The sequence below is a fragment of the Lycorma delicatula genome, chromosome 1 (genome assembly GCF_047948215.1).
Source record: "Lycorma delicatula isolate Av1 chromosome 1, ASM4794821v1, whole genome shotgun sequence".
In the NCBI taxonomy this organism is placed as follows: domain Eukaryota; kingdom Metazoa; phylum Arthropoda; class Insecta; order Hemiptera; family Fulgoridae; genus Lycorma; species Lycorma delicatula.
In genome coordinates this window covers 197,464,671-197,488,769 of record NC_134455.1, presented here as the reverse complement: position 1 = coordinate 197,488,769, position 24,099 = coordinate 197,464,671, and the positions used below count along the sequence as shown (strand labels likewise).

General features: G+C 31.5%; 1 protein-coding gene across 15 annotated transcripts in view; it reads left to right on the top strand.

Moving 5' to 3' along the window:
• Positions 1 to 24,099, top strand: part of LOC142327081 (metallo-beta-lactamase domain-containing protein 1-like) — a 72,903-nt gene that overhangs the window by 15,947 nt on the left and 32,857 nt on the right. For 3 of the 15 annotated variants that reach the window (XM_075369935.1, XM_075369925.1, XM_075369919.1), the window contains exons 2-4: positions 349 to 431; positions 5,090 to 5,294; positions 13,567 to 17,199. The exons of 2 other annotated variants lie outside the window; for them this stretch is intronic. In XM_075369935.1, the coding sequence (XP_075226050.1) occupies positions 391 to 431; positions 5,090 to 5,294; positions 13,567 to 14,025 (705 nt within the window). In that variant the 5' untranslated portion in view covers positions 349 to 390 and the 3' untranslated portion in view covers positions 14,026 to 17,199. Of the gene's footprint in view, positions 1 to 348; positions 432 to 1,406; positions 2,795 to 3,632; positions 3,838 to 5,089; positions 5,295 to 13,566; positions 17,206 to 17,507; positions 18,015 to 24,099 lie in introns of those variants that run through there. 10 more of the 15 variants (XM_075369984.1, XM_075369958.1, XM_075369967.1 and 7 more) reach the window with 8 other exon arrangements.

Sequence of the window (24,099 nt, the reverse complement as noted above, 5' to 3'; positions counted from 1 at the left end):
TAGAAGTAAAATTCTTAATAGTCACTATAGGGAAATAGTAATCAGAATATATAAGTTTGTAAAAGAAGTGGCTGAAAAATAATATCAAATAATTTCAGTGACTAAGGCCCTAGAAAGAACTGCAAGCTACAGAAATGTCATTGCAACAAATAGCAAGAATTGGCAAAGAATTTCAGTCTATTTTATAAGTAGTAGGCCTGGGTACTGCATCCTTATTGATGCTGAACAAAATGTGAAGAAGGTAGCAATCTGTTACAGTTTTGACCAATGTGGTACAGAAAATGTTGTAAAATTTTTATTTAAAAGAAAAACATTTCTACTGAATATCTTCATTATTCTGTTTTACAGGAAAGTGTTGGATTTAAGTGAACTGAGAAGAGTATCAAAATCATGTTAAAAAAACTCAAATTAATCAGTCTTTTGGTGGAAAGGTTGGTTGTATAAGAAAAATATTACTTATTTGCAAACTTTAAAAAATATAATCTGTTATATTTAGAGAAAACTGCTATGTGCTGTCATCACATTTCAGAAAAACAAGGCCCAATTCTTAAAGAATATATATGGCTAAAGTAGAAGATGTATAATATTTCATGCTAGTTGAGATAAGGAATTCATTCCAAATGCGTTAATGATATGGAAACCCCAACCAGAGCACAGGGGTTAACAAGTATATCAAATTGATTGTTTGAATAGATAACAAAAAAACTTGCTGCCATCATTGAGCTTTTGTAAATATTAGTAACTCCTATCACAATATCCAGCCTAAAAAACATCATAAAGTAAGAAATGTTATGTTTGTTATTTAAAAATGAAATCAGATTCAAAGAGAAATAAACTGTATTCTTTAACAAAGGCTAATAAAACTGAAGTGTGTGCATTATTTAGTGGACAATGTTGTTAGAAAAAGGATCATGATGTGATATGGCTACCACTGAATTATCCTGATTAAAATGCAATTTGTTACTAATATGGGCTTATGTAAAAAACTACTTGCAAACTAAGCTCAGTATTTCAGAAGTAGAAAAATTATGAATGGAAAAAATGAGTTCTAAGAGTTAAGAACATTGGGTTTCTAAGTAGGAGCCTGAAGAAACTTGAGTGAGAATACCTTAGTCAAAAGTCAATGATAGATGATTTAGTTGTCCTCTAAGTGACCCTTCATTTTTCAAATGCTATAAATCATTGATTAATTTCCGCTGAAAACTCTTTTTTACACTTTTCAGAGTAAGACGTCAGTGAAAGTAACAGGAGGAACTAGTTACAATTAGAAGTAATCGATTAATTTAGATGTCTTTGATAAAGTACTTCCCCCATATGAATTTGTATGTTACCTCATTGACTTTAATAAATTGTATTTATGAAAATGCATTTAATAGAGAAACTTGAACCACATATATTTAAATTTTGTAGGGGCAAGAATTCTACTGTTTCTTTTAGAATAGCATTAAATAAATTTTCATTGTTAATATAGCATGTCACTATTTATACTCCTTTAGGTAGCTGTTGAAGTGTTGCCATGCAGTTTCTCTATGATTTTTATTCTGCCATTTAGTTGATCCCCCATTCTTTCTATTTGGTGTATATTTGCACCAATTGTAGTATTAATGAATATTTGTTTTATTATAATGAGATAATAAGAATATTATTATTTTATTATAATGAATACTTATGATTTTCTTTCATCATTTAAAAACCAGCTGCTATTGTTCATTAAACCTTTCTGACATTGTTATTGTACCTGAAACAATTTTCTCTTTATTAACGTCATGTAAAGTGTATGCTGCCCTATCTGAAACTTGTAAAAAGATCTCTTGTTTCGTGACAAATTCCACAAAACAACCATAATTGTGGCAAAACTTGTTCAGTGTTATTTTTCTGTTTAGTGAACATGCCGTAGTCCAAATCTTTCTTACAGCTGATTTTTAGTAGTGAAAACAAACTATAACTATTCCAACCTCACAGCACTATATAACTATTCCAACCTACAGCAGTACCTTTACACATGTTTAACTGATGATCATACCACAAAATGATAGTTAATTTTTCCAGTTATAAATGAAGCATACAACTGTTAACAAAGGACAAAGAACTGGCTACATTGCACTTCCAAAAATGTATTTTGTGAAATAAAACTTCATGTCGTGATTATTACTGCATTTCGTTTCAGTATAATGCCATGCTCATGTTTTTCCTCTGTCTTCTTCATGTTAGGGGTAGATCCCAGATTTTAGATATATTGTACGCGAAAACAAGCAAAAAGATTAACTGACAACATAGAAAATGCACTGCAACGCAGATAAAAACTGGGAATAACAAAACAATGTCCAACTATTTGAAATACAATTGAGAATAGTAGTAATTTGGCTTACTTTTATGATATTAAAGAGATAACAGGTAGGTGTATTAATGAACTAATAACTGTAGCTAATGTAGTATGTTCTGTATTAAAACACTGTACTTTACTGTAACACATGAATAAACAGTAGATTATGGACAACAATACATTGCTTCAAGTTTATTATCAAAGAGAGATTAGATTGGTTAACCGATAACTTTCATACAAACAACTTTTATTCAACCAACCATAACTCCTAATATATCTTGTAAAGATAAAATAATGATAAAAATAAGCTTCATAGGTATTATTCTGACTGGAAAACTGAGTCGATCAGATAATAGATAAGTACTGATGATTATGAAGTATCCATTGTTATTAATGTAAATAAAGTGGACTTTACAACTGAGGATTCACTGAGTGGATTAGAAGGACTTTAGTAATTTTTTTATACTCCTGGTAAGTTTTAGTTGCTTAATACTGTTGCATTTGGTTAGACATGAAAAATTTCTTTTTTTCTAAAAGATTTGCTACTGAAAAGAATTGTATTACTTTTAGGTAGAAATAAATTATCCCATGCATAATCATTTATGCTTACAGTTCAATAAATTTATTATGAAAAATCAAGGCCAGTAATAATAATAAAATGGGAATAATAATAATATAATATGATAAAATAAATTTTTCAAACTATGCTGAAATTGTAAAAGCGTAAAATTAAAAAAAAAAATCACAAAAGTATTATTAGTATAGCAATTAGCAGCATAATTTATGCCATAATCACAATAATATAAAACTGAAACAAAATGTATTATAATTTAAATTAAAACAAGAAAAACTATTACAATGATGTAATAATTGCTTCTCAGGCAGATGGGAACATTTTTGGCTTGAATAATACAGTACTTGAAGAACAGTGGTGCCGCTATAACTGTATATTTTGCACAATTTCATATATATGTTTAGTAAAAGTGATCTTTCGGTTATGCTTGTACATTTTTAAGATAGGCATACATTGCACACACTGAGAGAAATGAGTAAGTCTCTGCTTTGATTGTGTGATATATTCCTGTGTGTTGTGTAGATTGGTATTTTGTTTCAAAATATTTTTGATCACTTTATTATTATTATTCATAAATTAAGCTGTTAAAAAGGATAATTTATATTACAGGAATTTTACTTTATGAATAAAATTGTTGATGGGTTTTAAATCACCTATTTCATCAATTTTTATTACTGTTTATTACTTTGTGTTATTTTTAATTTATTAAAATCTTTATTTTAATTCAAATTATAGATAGGCTGACAAATAAAATGCTATTCATGAAAAAAAAAAAAAATGTTGACAGAAAACAAGAGTAAGCTAAGGCTGCTAAAAATGCAAGAATATGTTATAATTTTTTACCTTTTTCCAACAAATTTTCACATGAAAATATTTTCAATACCAGATTGACACTACATATATCATTACATTATACCAATCTGATAGGCATCAATGATAGGTAAAGAAAAAATAAATAGATATATTCCTCTAATGTATATAGATTGTTTTTGTTTAAGAAATCATTTGCTTGTGTTACCTGTAAGAAACTTATTATGTGGTTATTGTAGAAATTTCCTGTACAAAATGTAAAGAACCAAAAATATTGATGTATTTGGTAAAAAGTAGGGTGTAACATATTTTCTTACATAATGTGTTCATAAAAATATTTATATTGGTCATATTGAGAACCTCTTCCTTTCTTGAATTTTTAAAAATTGTTATTTTTTTATTAACCTTGTTGTTTTGCAAGAACTTAAATATAAATTGGATCCTAACTGTTTTTAGATATGTAATATTTTGTCTATGGTGGACAGTAAAAATTATTCACTGTTAATTTTTTTTTTTATATCTGAACAAAATTATTTTAAATTTAGCATCATGATGCATTTAGTATTTCATGTAGCCATTTCCAGCGACTGATGTTTAATTGATGGATTTTTACATTCATCTTGATTTGATTTATTCTTCACTTGTGGGATCCCATTAAAACCTAACATTGTTACTCCTGCTTGTAATCTGTTGTAAAATTGACCTTATCAGCAGTTTCCAGTGCATCATTTTTTTTTTTTGTGAATGTAGCTTGAAGTCATTTTTTTTATTTTAAAAGCCATGGAAATGAATATTTATTGGATGAAGTTGAAAAGGGGATTACAGGAGTAGCTGAAATATAATGCACAATTGCTGATAACTCACAAATGAAAAAATATAGTCAAATAAAGCAAATGTGGCATAAAAGTACATTTAATTGGTATAGTATCTTACATTTACTCATATTTTTATTTTGAATTTTTTTGTTCAAGTTATTTTTTATCGCGATTAAAACATATTAGCCCATGATACAATAAAGGTCGATTTTATAGTAATAAGCTGTGAGAAATGCAGCAATCTGTTTTATGCATTCTTTTAAAACTTATGCTACTGCTCAGTTTTTTTTATTGTAATTATTTTATATTTGTTAGTAGAATGAGAGCTTTCTTGTACAGTAACACATTTTGGATTATTTTATTTTATTTCAACATCATAATTTTCATGCATTAAGTATATTTTAAATCCCATCATTCAATTTGGTATAATTACTCAGATGTAACTCAAATAAGTTGGTAGAATAGAGTAAATTAAGGAAGCTGATTGAAATAATAGAAATAGATTATTACTAATTTTTCAAGTAAAGTGCACATAATTTTTTTGTTAATGAAATATTGTGACTGCAGGATGGCATCTATAGAAACTGTTTCAAATGAATATTTCAAATCAATAAACAGCTTAGCTGAAAAAATTGCTGATGACTTGGATTCAACACGTCAAGCTTATCAGGAATTGTGGTACAAATTAAGCTCTGAAGAACAAAAACAAGTATTAGATGAGGCAATTATTGATCCTGCTGCAGTGCTAAAATATAGTAGGATTCCAGATCCAGTAAGTTAATTATAATTATATACATTAAATTCCAGTCACTTACATTGCATTTGGAAAACTAATTTTTTATTTAATTTATCACATGGTGTAATAATACAATAATTTTTTTTTTTTAATTCTGGAACTTTTAAAAATCTATTTGTTCAAAAGGTATCCAACTGTAGATGAGGTAAAAAATGGCTTTCTTGTTGACTTTTGATTGTAAATCTCCTTCAACTATATCTTTGACTCCTCACACTTAACCAGTACCTCTTTTATTGCTGAAAATATTTCTGGAAGTGCTCTTTGGCATGACTATCAGCTGTGCTGTTGCATTTTTCTTTAAATCATTTGAATCTCAAAACATAACCCTTTCAGTGGAATTTACAGTTTGGAGATCAAGAAATCACAGCAAGCCTTCAGGAGTCAAGAAAGTAAAAAGCATGGTGAAACTGGGGAATTCTGTGCTTGGTCAAGAAATCCTAAATCAAATTCTTTAGTGGACTATAGTGTTGTTATGATGCAATTATGAATTCCACTATTTCTAGTGCTGAATAACACAAAGTTGATAGAGAACCTCATGGTAATTTAGTTTCATCTTTTGTATATTCATGAAGTACAACTCCTTAGTGGTTAAAAGAAAGAACAGCCAACCAGAACACTGATCACTAAATTTTGATTTTTCTTAAACCAGTTGTATGAGGTGTGTTCAAAACATGTAATCTTATTTTTTCTTTGTAAATATTTGTATTAGAGTGGTACACTCAGCATGAAGTGGCAGTAAAATCTAGTGCACAATGGCAATGTGCACTAGAATCGTAGAGTGCACAAGAGAACTTTACTCTTGATTCAATCTCATAAATAAGTTATTTGCTGTCAATCATCTTTGGTAACTAATACATGCTCATCATACTTTTATTTGTATACAGTGATGGATTATGAAGCAGAAACAAACTTCTGCTTCAAGTTTTGCCTAAATCTTGATGATACCCAAATTAAATCAATTCATATTATTTAGCATGTTTTTAGCAACAATTTTTAAGCTGTTTTTACTTGAAAGAGATTCCTTTGATGTTACATAGGGCACAGTACCCTACCATCATCTCTGGTGTACTAGAGTACACCAGTGATAATCCTAAATTCCTTCAGACAAGATAAGTAGTGATGATTCATGGGTATATGGTTACAATCCAGAAACCAAAGCTCAGTGCTACTGCTGTTGCTCATCATGAATACGCACCAAAAGGCCAAACTGTCTACAAACAGTATTGTTAGAGTTTCTATATCATTTTTTGATGGAATTGCATAAGAGACCAGATCTATGGAAATCATGTTAGCAGCAATTGCATCATGATAATGAACCTGCCCATTTGTCACACGCACTCTAGGATTTCTTGGTCAAGCACGGAATTCTTTAGTGCATGGAGAATTACTTCTTATTCACTAGGCATGCTTCTTTGTGATATCGGGGTGTTTCCAAACCAGAGGATACTGCTGAAAATGTCCCAATTTGACATTAAATAACAGCATAATGAAAAATGCAATAGCGCAGCTGGTATTATCAGTGATGGGCTACTGGATTAAGTGTGTGTAGTCACAAGAGGACTACTTTTAAGGATACTAGGATTGAAAGCCACCCTAAATTACATTTCAAACATTCCAGTAAACAAATCATTTTCTCTTCCTTTGAAATTCTGCTCTCTTAAAGCTGGTTTTAATAATAAACTTCAATGTTGATTTATTTAAAGCATTTGTTAAATATATTTTATTTACTAGAAAAATGGACATTTGCTTTTAATTTAAAATTTTTTATACAGTTTTCAGTATATTTATTTAGTTTTATGTCAGAGAGTAACTCATTTTTTGTATGAGATATGGTATCTGGTTCAATCTCATATCTCTCTGAAAGAATTCCTGTAGTAAATTACCTATTTTCCTGCAACCAGAAATTTTGTTATATTTATGATTTATTGAACAAATATTCCTTGAAAACAGAATTTTTTTTGTATGATACTGTAAAATATTTTTATCAGAGTTTATCACAAGAACATAAGCTTGTATATAAGAAGTTCTTGATACTGTTTCATTGTTATAAATGTCTTCTGATTTGAATCGTTTAAAAATTTGCAGAACTTAAATTTTTCCACATATGTGCAAGAGATTGATTGGAGTCTGGCTTCTAACTGAAATAATTTAATGTTGTGTTTTTCCACCTCTAGATTACAAGATTATGTCCATGTGTTCATTTAAAAACATTAATATAGTGCTACATTGTTACTGATTTATATACGTTTAGAAAGATCAGAGATTGTCTCTATTGTGCAATTTACTGTTGATATGTTTCTTTAAGTATAATTCTTAGAAGTATTATTGTAAACTGTAACTATTTATTCAATCAAATTATGCTTAAAGTACAGTAGCAGTGTTTATGTAGTTAAATATGTATTTAAGTTTATCAATGTATCCAACAAAAATAATTACTTACTATAAATATACATTTCAAGGTTAGGGTGATCAGTTATATTTCATGGATTTTCTCTTACCATCTGTTGTTTAGTTCACATTTTCTGTCCAAACAATCCAGATGTATAACAAGCTGCAGATACAATTTCTACTCAAGCAAGGCAAGTAGCTGTCTATGAGTCCCACTTAATAAAACTGCACAAAATATCCAGAGAATTCTGGATTGTCATATCTAAAAGTCAAGCAAATTAAAGTCAATCATACACAGTATGTCTGAAAAATACCCAAACTAAATTGAATAAAAATACAGATTTAAAGATAAATGAATTTACTCACATCAGCCCTCTATGTAGAACCCTTCTCTAGTTATACACTTGTTGCAGCGCCGGTAGAGCCCAACAAATGTTCTGGAGAAATCACTACGTGGGATTGCTTTCAACTGCTTGGTTCAAGCCCTTTAGATGGCCGGAATGTCGTCGAAAAAGTGGCCTTTCATCTTCAACGTGAGTTTCAGGAACTGAAAATAATCTGCTGGAGCCAAGTCGGGTGAACAGGGCAAGTGGATAAGTCAGTGATTTGATTTGTGGCATAATGTGTTATAACTGTTACCATGTGTGCCCAGGCACTTTCATGCAAGAGTCCAACTGCCTCGATCCAGGAACTCGAGTCGGCTTCGACTAATGCAACACATCATCAGGTGTTTCATTACTTCCAAATAAAATATAGAATTCACAGTTTGACCAGTTGGGACAAATTCATGAGAATCAAGCCCTTTGAGTCGAAGAGTACAATCAATATCGTTTTCACCCTTGCTTTTGCTGCTTGACTTTTGCCAGTCTTTGTGCTCCAGGACTCAACCAAGCAGCGAATTGATGCTTTGTTTGCAAATCATAAATGAAGCACCAGCTTTCATCCATACTTGCAGTTATTTGCCAAAAATTCTGGTCACGATTGGCACTTTCAATGAAGTCTTGAGCGCAAGAAAGACGCACCTGTTTTTGTACTTCAGTCAAGAAGTGTGGAATGAAATGAAGACACACCTTTTAGCGGTTCATTTTTTCTGTTAGAATTGTGTGTACCACATCTTTATCAATGTTTAACTCTTCTGCTATAGCCTGAAGGGTAAGTTGAGGTAGGTTCGAGCAGGAGTGCGTACACTTTCACAACATTTTTGTTGTAAACAGCTGCTGATGGCCTCCTGCTTTGTTCGTTGTCATCCAACTACCCTCTACTGTCTTTAAACCACTTCCACCACGTCTATGTTATAGTACAAGATGCGGCTTCATCACCGAATGCTTGCTGTATCATAGAATAAGTTTCAATGAAAAATTTTTGTAGTCTAACACAAAATTTTATTGTGCTTCTCTGTTCCATGTCGCGATGCTGCACCCGTCTGGGCTCACCGCTTGCAATTTCAAAGTTATAGGAATATTTTTTTACAAGCCCAACGTCTTATTTTGTTAGCTGTTGTCGGCGGTTACAGGACTGCCTCACGAGTGTGATCACTCACCAACTGTGATCACAGGCATCAAACCCTTGGACATTTCGGCTATGGAACGTAGCCAGCGGTATACTGCAAAGAAGGGAGGCCCTTCTTACATCAGTGTGTATGCGGGAGATTGAAGACCAAGGTTTTGACTCTTGGCAAGCTAGGTGGAACGATTCTTCTACTGGTTGTTACATGCATGGTATCTTTCCTAATGTTAGAGAGTTGCGAGCAATTAGCTGGGTATCCCCCAATCGGCATACAACATAGTTTCTCTCAGGACATAGTGCCTTTAAAGAAAAGTTTGGCTAGGTTTAGGTTGGTTGACTCCGGCTTATGTCTGGAATGTAGGGTCGATGACATGGTGGACCATGTCCTATATGTTTGTTCCCTGTATGAAGCTGAGCATACCAGAGTTAGTAGGGAACTCAAGAGAGTTAACTCCTTCTTGGATGTGCAAATCAACTGGAGGACTCGCAGTGACTGGGTGATTGTTGCTGGTTTCCTTCGATTCCTCGCCCTGCACAGGACTGCTGAAGGGATTTAGTAGGTAATAGGAACCTGGATGGCTAGAGTCTGCCTGAGCAGTTGACTGGCCGAAGGTAGGCGCTTTGGCAGCGAACCACAGTTAGATTTATAAGAGGTGTCATTTTGAATTGAATTAAGCTGTTGGCAGAGTTGCGGCCGCTGCCAACGGGCATGATTCCATGTTCTGGGGGGGGTGGGTGCAGTTTGCGCTTTGACAAGGGTGTTTTAGTGAGCAAACGACACTGTCGGCGGGACGTGGCTGCATGCCGCTTATGGTATGTAGCAGCGTTTTGACTGCGGTTTATAGTGGTGAATGTCACGTGAGACTCCATGATGGAGCTGAGTGGGAGCAGGCGTTCATTCTCCTCTCCCCGGTATACCAGACCGGAGTCCATAATTAGCTTAATAGCTAGTATGCAAACTCAAGTTGAGTTATTTAGCGGTAGCTAGGTTCTTTGAAGGAACTAGGTCTAAATTACGTTGTTGCAATCAACACTTTTGTGGGAAGTTGTAGTTATATTGCCTCAAATTGTGAGACATTCACGAAATTGGCTCAGTAATTAGTAGAACTAGGCCGCGGGGTTCACGCTTCTGCGTGTAGGCTCATAGCTTAGTTCTTGAGAACTACGGAGTAGTGTTAGGTGTCCGAGTCTTCTTCGGAAGGCGATTTTACTGGGGCAGAATAACTGATGTAGATGTCCCTCGGGGCATCTGACGAGGCCGGACTGAACACTGTGGAATGTGATCAGTACGAGGACAAGAAGATGACCTCCGTTAAAGCCACAGCTGGCAAGGATCTGAGTGGGTGGTGTAGCAACTGGACACACTATGAGGCGGGTTCTTCTCCCCTCGGGGGGGGAATCAAGATGTTCCATGTCACGAGTTTGTACCTGGTTACATGAACACAATGTACATGGCCAAATATAACTTGAGACTGGAGTGACGAAACATGATGAAATTTTGTACACACACTCGTCAGACATTATACTACATAGTTCCTTCGTTAACCGAGAGATGGTTCTACTTGTATCAACTACAGAAATTATAGAAATTTAGATAGATTATAAATTTTAACTTTTATTTATGCTGCTGATTCTGTTATTTCAATGAGCAGGACTTTAGTATGTGATCTGTTGTCTATTAGCTTTTTATCTATTCATTTTTAAGTTTTTATTTATTGTGTTGTTTATATTTTCAATGATAACTTTTAACATATTTTTTAAATACGTATTTAGTTCATTTTCAAGGAAAGTTAGCTTGAGATTGAAAATATTTTCAAGTTATTTCAAAAGTTTTTTCAATCATCTTCTCAGTTGGTTGTGTTCTAAGTCTCTTGCCTACCATCTTATTACTTCTATCCTTCCAGTTGGATTATATATGTGAAGAATACTTGGTTCTTTAATATAATAATTTAAAAAATAATAATACAATTTTCATACAGAGATGTATATATATATATATATATATATATATATATATATATATATATATTTGTATGTGTATGTTAAACTGAATAAAGTACGGTGCTGTTAGCACAGTTTGATTGACTATTAGTTTGTGAAAAATTAACCATCATGACACAAGTTTAGCCTTGGAGAAGTTAGGTAAAGTATCAATTAAGAAAATTATGTAGAAATCAAGGGAGTTATTTTTTTAGCTTTGAGAGATTAGTTCAATATTTTTCTTATGCTCAGTTCCTTGTGTTTCTAAGTATAAACATACAATTAACACTCATTTTTATGCTCAATTCAGTGCTGCTATTCAGTAGGAATAAGTAATTTATTCTGAATTTCATCTTAGATCTCTTCATGTTTATGAGTCATAAACATGAATATATTTTGAGATATTATTTTATTGTAACTAGTATAACTATTTCATTGGATTAAATTAATCTGTGTTGGTGTGGCTGGTTTGCGTGCACAAGGTTGTTTATCAAGCTACAAGTTTACTTACTCTTACATACATTGTAAGACAGTTTAATCTCAAAGAAAAATTAAAAATCAAATAATTTTAAGAATATATATTTGAAATCATCAGACTTTTTTCAACATAAGAGGTCTCCTGACTTTTAATAATCTAATTTTGATGTGTTCTTTTGTTTATTCATGATCAGTCATTTTTTACAAAAAAAACTACAACTTCTGATGTTTGGAGTTTTCTTATCTTAATATTTAACTCTTCATTTTCTATTTTCTCTTGTACTTCATTACTCTAGTTTTATTCTTGTTTATTTTCAAATTGAATTTTTCCCCCCAAAAATTAGTCCTTTTATTACTTACCATTATTAATTCAACTAAAATAACTGTATCATCAGCAGATTTTAATGTTTATATTTTTTGTCCCTGAATTATTAGTCTGCCTTCAGATCTTTTTTTAGTTTCTTTATTGCTTCCTTTATATAGAAATGAAAAAGCAAAGGAAACTGGCAGCATTTTTGCTTCATTTCAGTCTACATTGCAGCTTGCCTTTCCATATTTTCTCATTATAGTTGCATGTTTTTTTTTAAAATGGTACATAACATCCTCTTGGTTTCAATCTTGTTTTTCTTAAAGTCTTAACTATATTTTATTCTGTATTGTGAAATAATTTTTATAGATCTACAAATGCCATTTTGTTAGCTTTTTCAACTTTTCTTAGAAAAATAATTTAAGATTTGAAACTGCTTCCTGTGTTCTGTATTTTTACCAAAATCAGCTTGAACACCCGGTATACTTTTTATCCTTCATTCTATTCTTTTATAAGTTATTAAAGTTAATAGTTTGGAAGCTTGAAATATTTAACTTGCAGTGTAGTATTACTCATATTTATCTGCTCTTTCCTTTAGTATAGTAATTCTTTTATTGAAATCTTATGATACTTTGCCCAATCTCAAAAATTTTACATAGCTGTATGTAGACTAGGCAGTATTGAATTCTCCTTCACACAAACAGGACAGTAATTCAGACTCGGACAGCATATTATCATTTCATGCCACATTAAGTTCAAATTTTTCACAGCTCCGACAAAAGTAGACTTAAGTATGTAGTCTCCTTTGAAATCATCAGAATTACATTTTCTTCATTCAGCACTTCATGAGATAATTTTTCTCCTATGTACAGCTTACCTGTTAGAGGAGAAATATTCCTCTTCGTATTTCTGTATCTGTTGGCTCATATTCCTGCTACCTGTAAGCTCATCTCCCGTAACTCTTGTCTTCGATAGGGAATTTTGACATTATATTTTGGTTTCATCGCCCCTAGACATTTCTCTTACTTTTACCTGTGCTCATTTATGTTTTGAGTTATTATTATTGTTGATGAGTGATGCCCTGTTGAGTCTATTAGTTTGTATTATTGGGTTTCTATGGCACTATGTGGATGCTGATAATGTTGATATAATGGAATACGTATAAGGACAACAAGATCAAGAGAGCCCATGAGATAGATGGTGTGGGCTCAGCTGATAGTAAACGAGAGGCTGCTGTTATATTCTTGTGGTGCATTGATGACCTTACTGTATGAAAGAGAAATTTTATAAATATTGGGAATTGTATCTTACATATGATGTGTAGAATCACAAAATTAGTTGCCTACTTTTTGAAGAATATTTCGGTATACTTAATCAATATTCAGCTCAGTTCTGTAAGGATGCAATAAACAAAACATATATACTATGAACAACCTCAGCTTTTATTGCTCCTCTTCTCATCTGGAGAAAGATTAGCTGAAAGGGGAAAATTTTAATCTATGATGTCTGTTGATTTTTATGTACTTTTTCTGCTAAAAAAATTATTTGCAACAATTAATTCACTGATTTTTTGTTAAATATTTTTTTCAGAATCCTGTTTGGAAGGATAATGCCTCATCAGACTTTTCTTGGTTTACAAAAAGTCAGTTAAATTTGTTCACAGTAAGTGGTCTGAGAGGTGAAAAAATGAAAACACCTGTTAAAAGGCCTGAAGTTTTTAGTCCTGCCATGATGCGTTTAGAAGGTGTTACAAGTGTGGAAACAAAAACAAAAAATCAGAATGAATCTAACTTGTTGAACAAACTCAAGAACAAAGTTCCTGTATTAAAAAATTCATCAAATGAGGAAAAACAAAGTCTGGTGGAAAATAGAAGCCAAGTAAATCTCACATCCAAGTCAACTATTTCAAAACCAAAGACCCCTCCACCACCACCCCCTAACAAATCAAACATTCATACAGAAAGGAGAGCCCTTTTGTCAACTGATAATGAATCTGATCATAGTGAAGATATACCAAAAACTGGATTTGACTTTTTAGATAATTGGTAGTCTAGTATTTAATGTTTTAAGTATTTGGCAGCTTATTAGTGTTTCTTTAACTTGTTCATGCATATACACACACACACACACACACAATCACACACACATATACACATTTGTTTGTTTTTATATAAGAGGTTGATCAAAAAATAAATTACACCCTTGTTGTGTTCTTGAACTGAAAGGGATATATTAATGTCTAATGTCTTGTGGTGACAGCACTGGTTGTATTGCTGTTTTCACATGCCCTCAGCAGCAATTCTGTATGACATTCAGTACATGTGTAGTGTCGTCAATGTGGTGTGTCTTCTAGGTTTCATCCAGCATAGAAGTGCGGTCAGTAATCTGATTTGTATGGGCAAAAAATGACAATTGTTGTGAAATTCATTGCCAAATTGTTGAGGTATATAGTGAGAATGCAATGTCATACCCCATGATCACAAAATGGTGCTAAATGTTCAGAAACGAAAGAACAAATCTGAGTGACAAACTGTGTGTTGCACGTCCTTCAACTGCAAACATGGGTAATGTGGAATGCGTGAATGAAATGATCTTGTGTAACTGGTGCATTAAAATTAGAGAGATTGCAAGTGAACTTAACATCAGTTATGGTAATGTGTTTGCAATTATTCACAATCAGTTTGGTTACCTTAAGATGTGTACAGGATGGGTGCCACGTCTGTTGACCGACAACCACAAACATCAACATTTTGCATCTGCTCTTTCTTTTCTTCAACATTATTCCAGGACACCAGTCACAGGGGATGAGAACTGGGTGCTTCATTACACTCCTGAGACTAAATGAGCATCATGTGAATGGAGGCATAAAAATTGCTGCAGCCAAAAAAGTGAAAACATCTCCACATGTTCGAAAGGTTATGCTGAAGTCTTTTTTGATTCTGAAGGATTTGCTTAATATGAATTTATGCTCTGAGGAAGAACAATCAATGCCAAATCTTTCTGTAAGCCTTTAAAAAAATTGTGTAGAGCGATTGATCAAAGACCTGGAAGATTGAGCGATGGGAACGTTTTTCTTCATGACAACTCTACTCCTAATTCAACTCTTGTGACAGAAGAATTACTGCAAAAATTTAAGTAGGAAGTGTAGTCTCATCTGCCTTCCAGCCCTGACCTAGCACCCTGTGACTACCACTTGCTTGGTCCTCTCGAGCAAGACCTAGAAGGGGAGAATTTCGCTAATGATGAACTGAAGGAAGCGGTCCTTAAATGATTGAAGAAAATTGGACGAAATTTTTATGAAAGTGGAATTGAAAAACTTGTTACAAGGTATGAAAAGTGATTAGAAAAACTTGGTGATTATGTCAAAAAATAGATAAAAATATGTAGGTTTTTGTTCAGTAAAAAAAATTGTCTTATAAATTTGTGTTAGTTTCATACAGAGGGTGTAATTTACTTTCTGATCATTCCTCGTACTAACAAACCCACATTATTTTGTACATCACAGAGTTCATAGCTTTTATATGGTTGGTAGTTTACGCTGAGTGCAGAAGCTTTCAGTATCAGATAATATGCATATTTTAGTTCCTTTCTGATATGTTTTTATCAGCTGAATTTTTGATACGAGTCTGTACTTGATTTATATTCTTAAAAATGCATTTATGTTTATTTATTTTTTTTGCTTGTGGTTTTTTTTTATTATTGATTAGTGCACTGCCAGTTTGTTATACAATTTTTTTGGTTGAGACTGAAGTATTTTTGTGCCAAACATTAAATTTTAAAATTGTGTATAACAAATGCATTTTGTAAAAAGAGTCTCAGATTTTTATAAATTATTTCTCTGTTTTTGATATTTTTATTTTATATTAGCATTATTCATGTAAGCTTTAAGTTCACATTTTTAGTTGAATATATTTAATTTTACTCACTTTTTGTTACTTTCTTCCATTATATGAGTGCTTCCATAGTGCACTACCTTTTCAACCAATAACAAAGCATATGTGTACAATTAACGTAATGAGCTGTGCACATTGCTTTTTTGCATTGCATTTTGTACATTTGCTTCAACTATTTATAGTAGAAGAACTGAAATTGAACAGATTGCTAATGTCACTTTCTGTATAATATACATTTTAATAATTGAAATACTCAAGAGAAATCATATCTGCTTTTTGTATGCTTTCTGGAATTGACATGAAGGATCAGAGATAAGATGTAATACAAAAAGATTAAAGAGTGAACTTTAATTTTCTTGTAAGACATGAGTTATTAGATATTTTAATTACCTTTTGAGATGTGGGAAATTTTGTCTATATGAAACTTAAAATTTTTCCAAATTGGCAGATGGAATTCAGCCTTAAACAAAGATTCAATTAACCTTAAAAATATTTTACATTATTCTGGAGCAAAAATCCTTTGTACATTTACAAATGTGTACCTTGTACACATAATATGAGGAAGGACCACATATCAACTCATTAATATAATGAAGCTGGCCTGCATGGCGTAAGTGGTAGCATTTCAGCCTTTCACCTAGAGATCCTGGTCGGGCATGGCATTTTCACATGCTACAAAAAATCTCAATTTCATCCCATTCTCTAAAGGCATACCTAGCAGTGGTCCAAGGCTATAAAAAAATTAAAATGCATAATATACAAATACATAAAAATGATATACTTACTGTTTGAGACCTATTTCTGATTTAATACACTTTTTGAACATATTTAAGTATTCCTGACCCAAGTAAACCATCAGAAATAACATTATATGATGTTTGAGTGAGAAAAACAATATTGCTGATGACGGCTCCAAAAGCAACTGAAAGCATTGTGATATGAGTTTTTAAAAAGTTATATTTAATAATTTTGATTACGTTAATCATTATGAAATTGTTAAACTAAATTTTTATTGCAAACTGGTCCTGTGACAAACATTTTGTGACCAGTTATGTATGACCTATGAAAGTGATATGACCACCATATTAAAATCAGAAAGTTGGAAATTGGATACCTTCTATCTGTTATTTAGAAAATGATACATATTTTATTCAATAGGTTGTGGATACCAGTGTTCTTTGATGGTTGGGTTTCAATTTACCACACATTTCAGAAGTGGTCAGCCTGAGACTGTACAAGGCTACACTTCATTTACATATCATCCTCATTCATCCTCTGAAGTAATACCTTACGGTGGTTCCGTAGGTTAAACAGAAAAAGAGAGAGAGAATGAAAGGTATTTTATTCATGCAAGGATTTTTTTGAGTGGGTGTCAGGTTAGAATAACACAAATTGAAACTATACTAATTTTGTTGAAAATCTAATATCAGAAAAAATTATATTTTTAACATTCTTGTTTATAAATTGATTTTCATATCAGTTCTATAAACTGTTCTATAAACCAGATATGATTTTTATATCTGGTTTATAAACATTTTCCAAAGGAGACCTGTACAGTTTTTTTTTGCAGGAGATCTTTTTTATTATATTTGTTTTACTTCTTTATTAACCTTGTCATAATTGCATTAATCTTTTCAGAACTCTACTTTTTGCTAGTTAAAGATGGTCTGCCGGCCTTCATGGCGCAAGTGGTAGTGTCTTTGCCTTTCACCTGGAGGTTCCGGGTTTGTGAATCCCAGTCAGGCATGGCATTTTCACACACACTAAAAATCATTCATCCCATCCTCTGAAACAATACTTAAATGTCGTCCCGGAGGTTAAAAAAAATATATTGTCTGACAATTATTAGTTAAAGATGGTCTGCTGATAATCGTGCAACAATTATAACATCTTGAAGATAATCACTATTTACTCAGCCTACAGCTGGATTAGAATTATTGTTAAATGTTTTTCAAGACAATAATTTACTTCTTAAACACATATAAAAATATGAACCATCAAGAAACATCTAAAATATTGTTCTTAACTTAATTTAGGTTTTAATATTTGAAAAATAATTGTCGATTGTAAAATAATTTTTAATTTAATTAAAAGTTATGTTAATGTTGGATTAATAAAAACATTTTTTAACTGACTTCAATAAAAGGAAGAGGTTCTTAATTAAACCTTTATTGTTGTTTTATGTAAGGATAGCTTATTTTTTTGTATCAGTTCATTTTTTAATCATTGAGCCTTCTGTAACCAGTATTCAAGGGGAAACCTAGATCTGTCAGTATAGGTTTTGTTATCCTATCAGTTAAATTTTTTGCTTTGTATTTTCCAAATTGAGCCATTCAATTTCTTTTAAAGGAGGAATTCACTTAGCTAACAAAGTTTCATGTATGTTACTAAGATGATTAATTGGAAATATTAATGATTGATCAATGTCTCTTCATATAAAAGTATAATTTTTAATCATAATCTGTTTTTAATTAATTTTACTATAAACTAAGTTAAACCAAATGCCTGTAAGTCTTGCTACTAACTCTTATCAAGAGAGTAGTTTTGCATCTCTATAATGTTTTATTTTAACCAGGTAAATTTCTTTACCTGATAAAGAAATTACCAGGAAAATTACCAAACCGTATAAACTTATTAGGTTAAAAAAAATTCTAGTAAGTTTTCTATATGCATCAACTCATTTGAACATTTACAAATATAATTTAGTTTCTGGTTTGAAGTGTAGGAATAATAATTATACAAGTTTTTCTGTAACTGATAGAAAGAATACAACAGAAATTTTCTAAGCTTTTGTAATTATATGTCATTTACAACATTTAATATATATTTAGCAACATGTAGCTCTACCTGTTGCTAAATAACACAAGCCTGCAATGGTTGTGTTTTTTTTAGTTTTTAATAATTCATTCTTATGTATTTTTAGCGCTGAATTCGGAAATAACCTTCATTTTTTTGGGTGGTTAAGCTGCTTATTTCATTCCTCTGTGATGGAGCTGTGTGTAGAAGGGTGAATGTTCCCAAAAGCTGAGCAGATCAGAGTAAGTTAGTGTTTGTCTCTTTGTGAAACTCTCCTTAATTATTTCTGATAGATAAAGAACTGTATCTGGGGTATTTATAGGACAAAATTGTCATTGTTGCAATAAACAATTTAAGAGATATGAGAAAAGAATTTTAGAAGTTTATAGTAGACTCAAATTAATTTATATACTGCAGTCTGGCTTTGAGGTTTATTTAATGAATGATTATTCTGAGTCCTTTGGTGTTAGAATGAGACACAGGGATCACACTTTCGTGAAACAGTTAAATAGTTGAGAGGACTATAATTTACAGAGGTGAGCAAAAGTGTTTGGAAGAGGCCTACAGCAAAGGTAATAGAAAAGCTGAGTTAAAACATCAATGGAAATGTCTACTGAAAAGCATTTACAATGATGGCATCCGGATGGAGGCCAAACTGATGACTGATATGTAATCAGAGTTAGGGGGTCAATAAGACGACCTCCAGTAAAGCCCATCAGGGGTAGGAATGGAGGGTGTGATATGGTGACCAGAATCATCCTTCCAAGGTGAATGTCCCTATGAAGGTTAGAATGAAGAAACTGATCTGCCCTGTGTCTGCAACCAGTGGAAAACAAGAAAGCATCAATGTATAAGAGCAAATGGGATTTATATTGAAGGGACATGTATTAGAAATGAAAAACATATAAATAAAGGTAAGTTACTGATCAGTCTCACTATTTAACACACATTTAATATACTTAAAGGAGTAGTTATTAATATCCTAAAAAACAGAGAACCAGCTAGGTTATGCCAAGATCAACATGAGATACATTCAACAAATATCAAAGGGCCTGAAGAAGTACTAAATAGTTTTACATAATTTTTTCAGTGACTTAAGTATGTGTAGCATCTCCACCTAAACATGAAAATTATGTGAAAAGCATTTTCAGCTCACAAACTATTGAAAAATCTATTCCTCAAATCTACAATTATACGAGTATACACAAATTAAAATTAAAAAAAGTTCCAGAAAAAATATATTTAAAAAAGTAATAATTCATTAAATAATTCTGGCATATTTCTAAGTCTCATTTTTTGAAATCTGTCTGAAACAAATAATAATTGAAAAATTACCTATAACTGGTAAACTGTTATTCAAAAAAATTCCTTTCAGCATTCTGGAAGGTGTAAGTAGATTTCACTGGGGCAAAATAGAGGTAGGTGAACTCTGATTGAACGAGCTCGTATCAAACATTACTTTCCATGTTTTATGGACATTACGTTTTCTCATTAGACTACAAACTATTGCTAAATTTATCAAGACTTCCTTATGATTTTTCCTGAACTGCTTGACAACACACCTATTTGAGGATTAATGGGAGATTCTATGTTTGTCTCATAGAAACACTGTCTTTTGACAGTGTCTCATAAAAACACTGTCTTTTTTTTAAAAAAGACAGTGTTTTCAAAAAGTTTTATTCATTTTGATACTTGATTGATGTTTTGAACCAAAGCCACAGGCTTTGGTTCAAAACAGCACAGCTGTGTGTTGGAACTTGCTTCTTTTCATCCAGGAAGATTTTATACAGTTTTTTCCTGTATTCTAGTTTTTTTTATCTTCTCTCATTATTTTTGCTGACAAAACTCTCACTATGTGCAAAATACGGCCCACAGGATCACTCAACCATTGGTCTTGAGCTTTTCGCAACCTTGCCAGGTATTTTATTTTCTCTGTAGCAATTCGTAACCTTCAAAGTTGGTATTGCCGTAAACTTTTGAGGTACTCTTCATGTTTCCCCACAACGTGATTGGCTTGCAAACAAGCCAATCATGTTCTTTTGGACGAATCTATGAACAGTCTCCAATTGGTATTTTCATACAGAAGTTAAATCGAGTCAAAAGTTCACATACATCAGTACAGAAGTTTTATATCTATTTTATTGTATCACATTTTCACAATTTATCAACTTTTTACAAATTTTGCAATTTGCAAAAAATCCTGATGTCATAGAAAAAATGAAGCGCTAAAAAATACATAGGAATCAATTATCAAAGGTTAAAAAACATTCCACAACTCAAATTTTTCATGCTTGAGTAATCATATTTTGTAAAATTTTTTGATTAATTAAACAAGTTAAAATAGTATGCATAAGTCAAATTCATCCTATTGATAAAAAAACATCCTCAGTTACTGTTTTTTACTCCTTAATATTATTTTAATCTTTGTTTTTTTATATTTAATGTTGAACTTTGTGCTACAATTTTTTCATTTGAATTCAGTTTTGCATTTTATAACATACCTACTGTTATAAATATGTTAAGCATTTTATTCCTGTCAACTATTATTACTGCAGGTTTCTATATTTTTGTATTATTATGTAAGCTTTATCACATTTTCTTACAATGCTTTTTATTCTTTATGCTATTTTTACTATTTTGTCCTATTGCTATTTTGTTTAAACTGCAGTTAATTTTATCATCTAGAGCAGTAACAGAAAAAAATTCATATGTTATTATATATCTGTGTCTCAACAGTTATAAATTACATTCTACTTTTGTGTTTTATACTGTAGTTATAAGTTTGTGAATGTGTATGTTTTTTTATTTCTGCAACTTCATGATTTATTTTGGCAAACCTTTTACTTTACTGCATATACTACTGCATATTGACTTTACTGATTATAGATCATTTAGATGTATGCCAGAATGTGAATATAATGTAATTTTTTTTGTTTAATATAAAAAGAAATAGCATCTGTGAAAAAAAGTTTTATACTGCTTAAAAAAAAAAAAATAATAGTTTATATCTTGTTAAAATGAAAGTCAAAATTAAATATTTATATTCAAGGAGAATTAAGTAATAATGCAGTAATAGTTATACAGAAATATGATTGAATTATTCTATTTAAAAAGTAATGTTCCTGAGATTTGAAAGAAATCAAAATTATACATTATATTATGTTTTCTTAAATTAATTACATCACATTTATGAGATATAATTTTTATTACATTGGTTACATTATTAATTTTTCGATTAGTTTGAAGACTAAGAACTTATTTCATAACAAAATTAATTAATTGATAGTAATCTTATTTTATTCTTGGTGTTACCTATAAAATTAATTCATTTCATTAATAAAATATATCTATTAAAAAATAAACGGAAGAAAAACTAAAAAAAAAGCATATTTTTGACTACCTACCTGACTAAATGCCCAGGTGAAATGCACCAAAGTAATTAAAGATATGTCCTGCATAGTAATTAATTTTTTCTCAATGTTTTTGCCTAATCTGAGTGTTTTCTGAATAACAGTTTAGCAGTTATAGGTAATTTTTGAAATTTCAAAAAGTGAGACTTAGAAATATGACAGAAAGTAGAATATTCAATGCATTATTACTTTTTTCTGTAACTTTTTTCATTTTTAATTTGTGTATATAACTGTAGACTAGAGGAATAAGTTTTTCAGTAGTTTTGTAGTTAAAAAACTAGTGAAAAACTTATTCATATTTGCAACTTTTTCATATTTAGATGAAGATGCTAAACATATTTAAGTCATTGAAAAAATTATGTAAAACTATTTAGTACTTCTTCAGGCCCTTTGATATTTGTTGAATGTATCTCATGTTGATCTTGGTATAACCTACCTGGTTCTCTGTTATTAGGATATTAATAACTACTCCTTTAAGTATATTAAATGAGTGTTAAATAGTGAGACTGATCAGTAGCTTACCTTATTTGTATGTTTTTCATTTCTAATACATGTCTCTTCAACATAAATCTCATTTGCTCTTATATATTGATGCATTCTTGTTTTCTACTGGTTGCAGACTCGGGGCAGATCAGTTTCTTCATTCTAACCTCCATAGGGGTAAACATCCACCTTGTGATGATTCTGGTCACCATATCACACCCTCCATTCCTACCCCTGGGCTTTACTGGAGGTTGTCTTATTGACCCCCTAACTCTGATTACATATCAGTCATCAGTTTGGCCTCCATCTGGATGCCATCATTGTAAATGCTTTTCAGTAGACATTTCCATTGGAGTTTTAACTCAGCTTTTCTATTGCCTTTGCTGCAGGCCTCTTCCAAACATTTTTGCTCACCTCTGTAACTTATAGTCCTCTCAACTATTTAAATGTTTAACAAAAGTGCAATCCCTAAATCTATTACAAAACTTTTAAAAATCTAGTCTCATACCTCTGAAATTGTTTAATGCAACAATGTCAATTTTGTCCTATAAATACCCCAGAAACAGTTCTTTATTTATCAGAAATAATTAAGAAGAATTTCAGAGATACAAGACTAACTTACTGCGATCTGATCTGCTTTTGGGAGTGAGGTCAGTGTCTTCACCCTTCTACACACATCTCCATCACAGAGGAATGAAACAAGCAGCTTAACCAACAAGGGCTAATTGCCAAATCTTGGTTAAGTAAGTGTCCAAATGGTTCCCTGGCCATCCAGATTGATACTCTAGCTATTAGAGCATCAAATTCCTTCAGCCACCTTCTGCAGGGCCAGAAACCTAAGAAAGCCAGCAACTATATTCTATTCTCTCTGGATCTTCCAATTTACCCACAAATCCCAAGAGAGAATTAGTTCTCCCAAGTTCCCTAATTTCTAGTACATTCAGCTTAGTTTCTGTCAGCTGTTTTAACACATCTGTTTCTTTCTTCTTTTCTTTATCGACTAACTCAAAACCATATAATGTAATTACATTTTTAAATCACAGCTAAAGCTACAACACCCCAAAGCAGCATAGCAATTGGTCCGAGTTCCTAAAAAAAAAGAGACCAGTTATGTAATCTGATTTAATAACTTTAAAGTATCGCCGGCTCATGGGTTTATTTATGGGCATATGGGTTTTTTGCAGTACTGATAGTTATCATTATAAAGAGCAAAACCCTCATTACTTTATTCCTTTGTCAAGAATGTAAGAAAACCTTTTGTTAGGTAATTGAATTGCTAGTCTCTGTTAATATTTTTTAATATTAAAAAAGTACCCTAATGTTAACTTTATGTGCTAACTTTATTATTCGTCAATTGTAACTCATTACACATTACATTACTTGTTACATTAAGAAATTAAAAGTTTGGAAAATGTTAGAAATATTGTAATTAATTCTTTTTGTAATATTATGAAATAATCTATTTATTAGTACCAGCATACAGAATACCAATCTAAATATATATTCATTTCATTAATAAAATATATCTATTAAAAAATAAA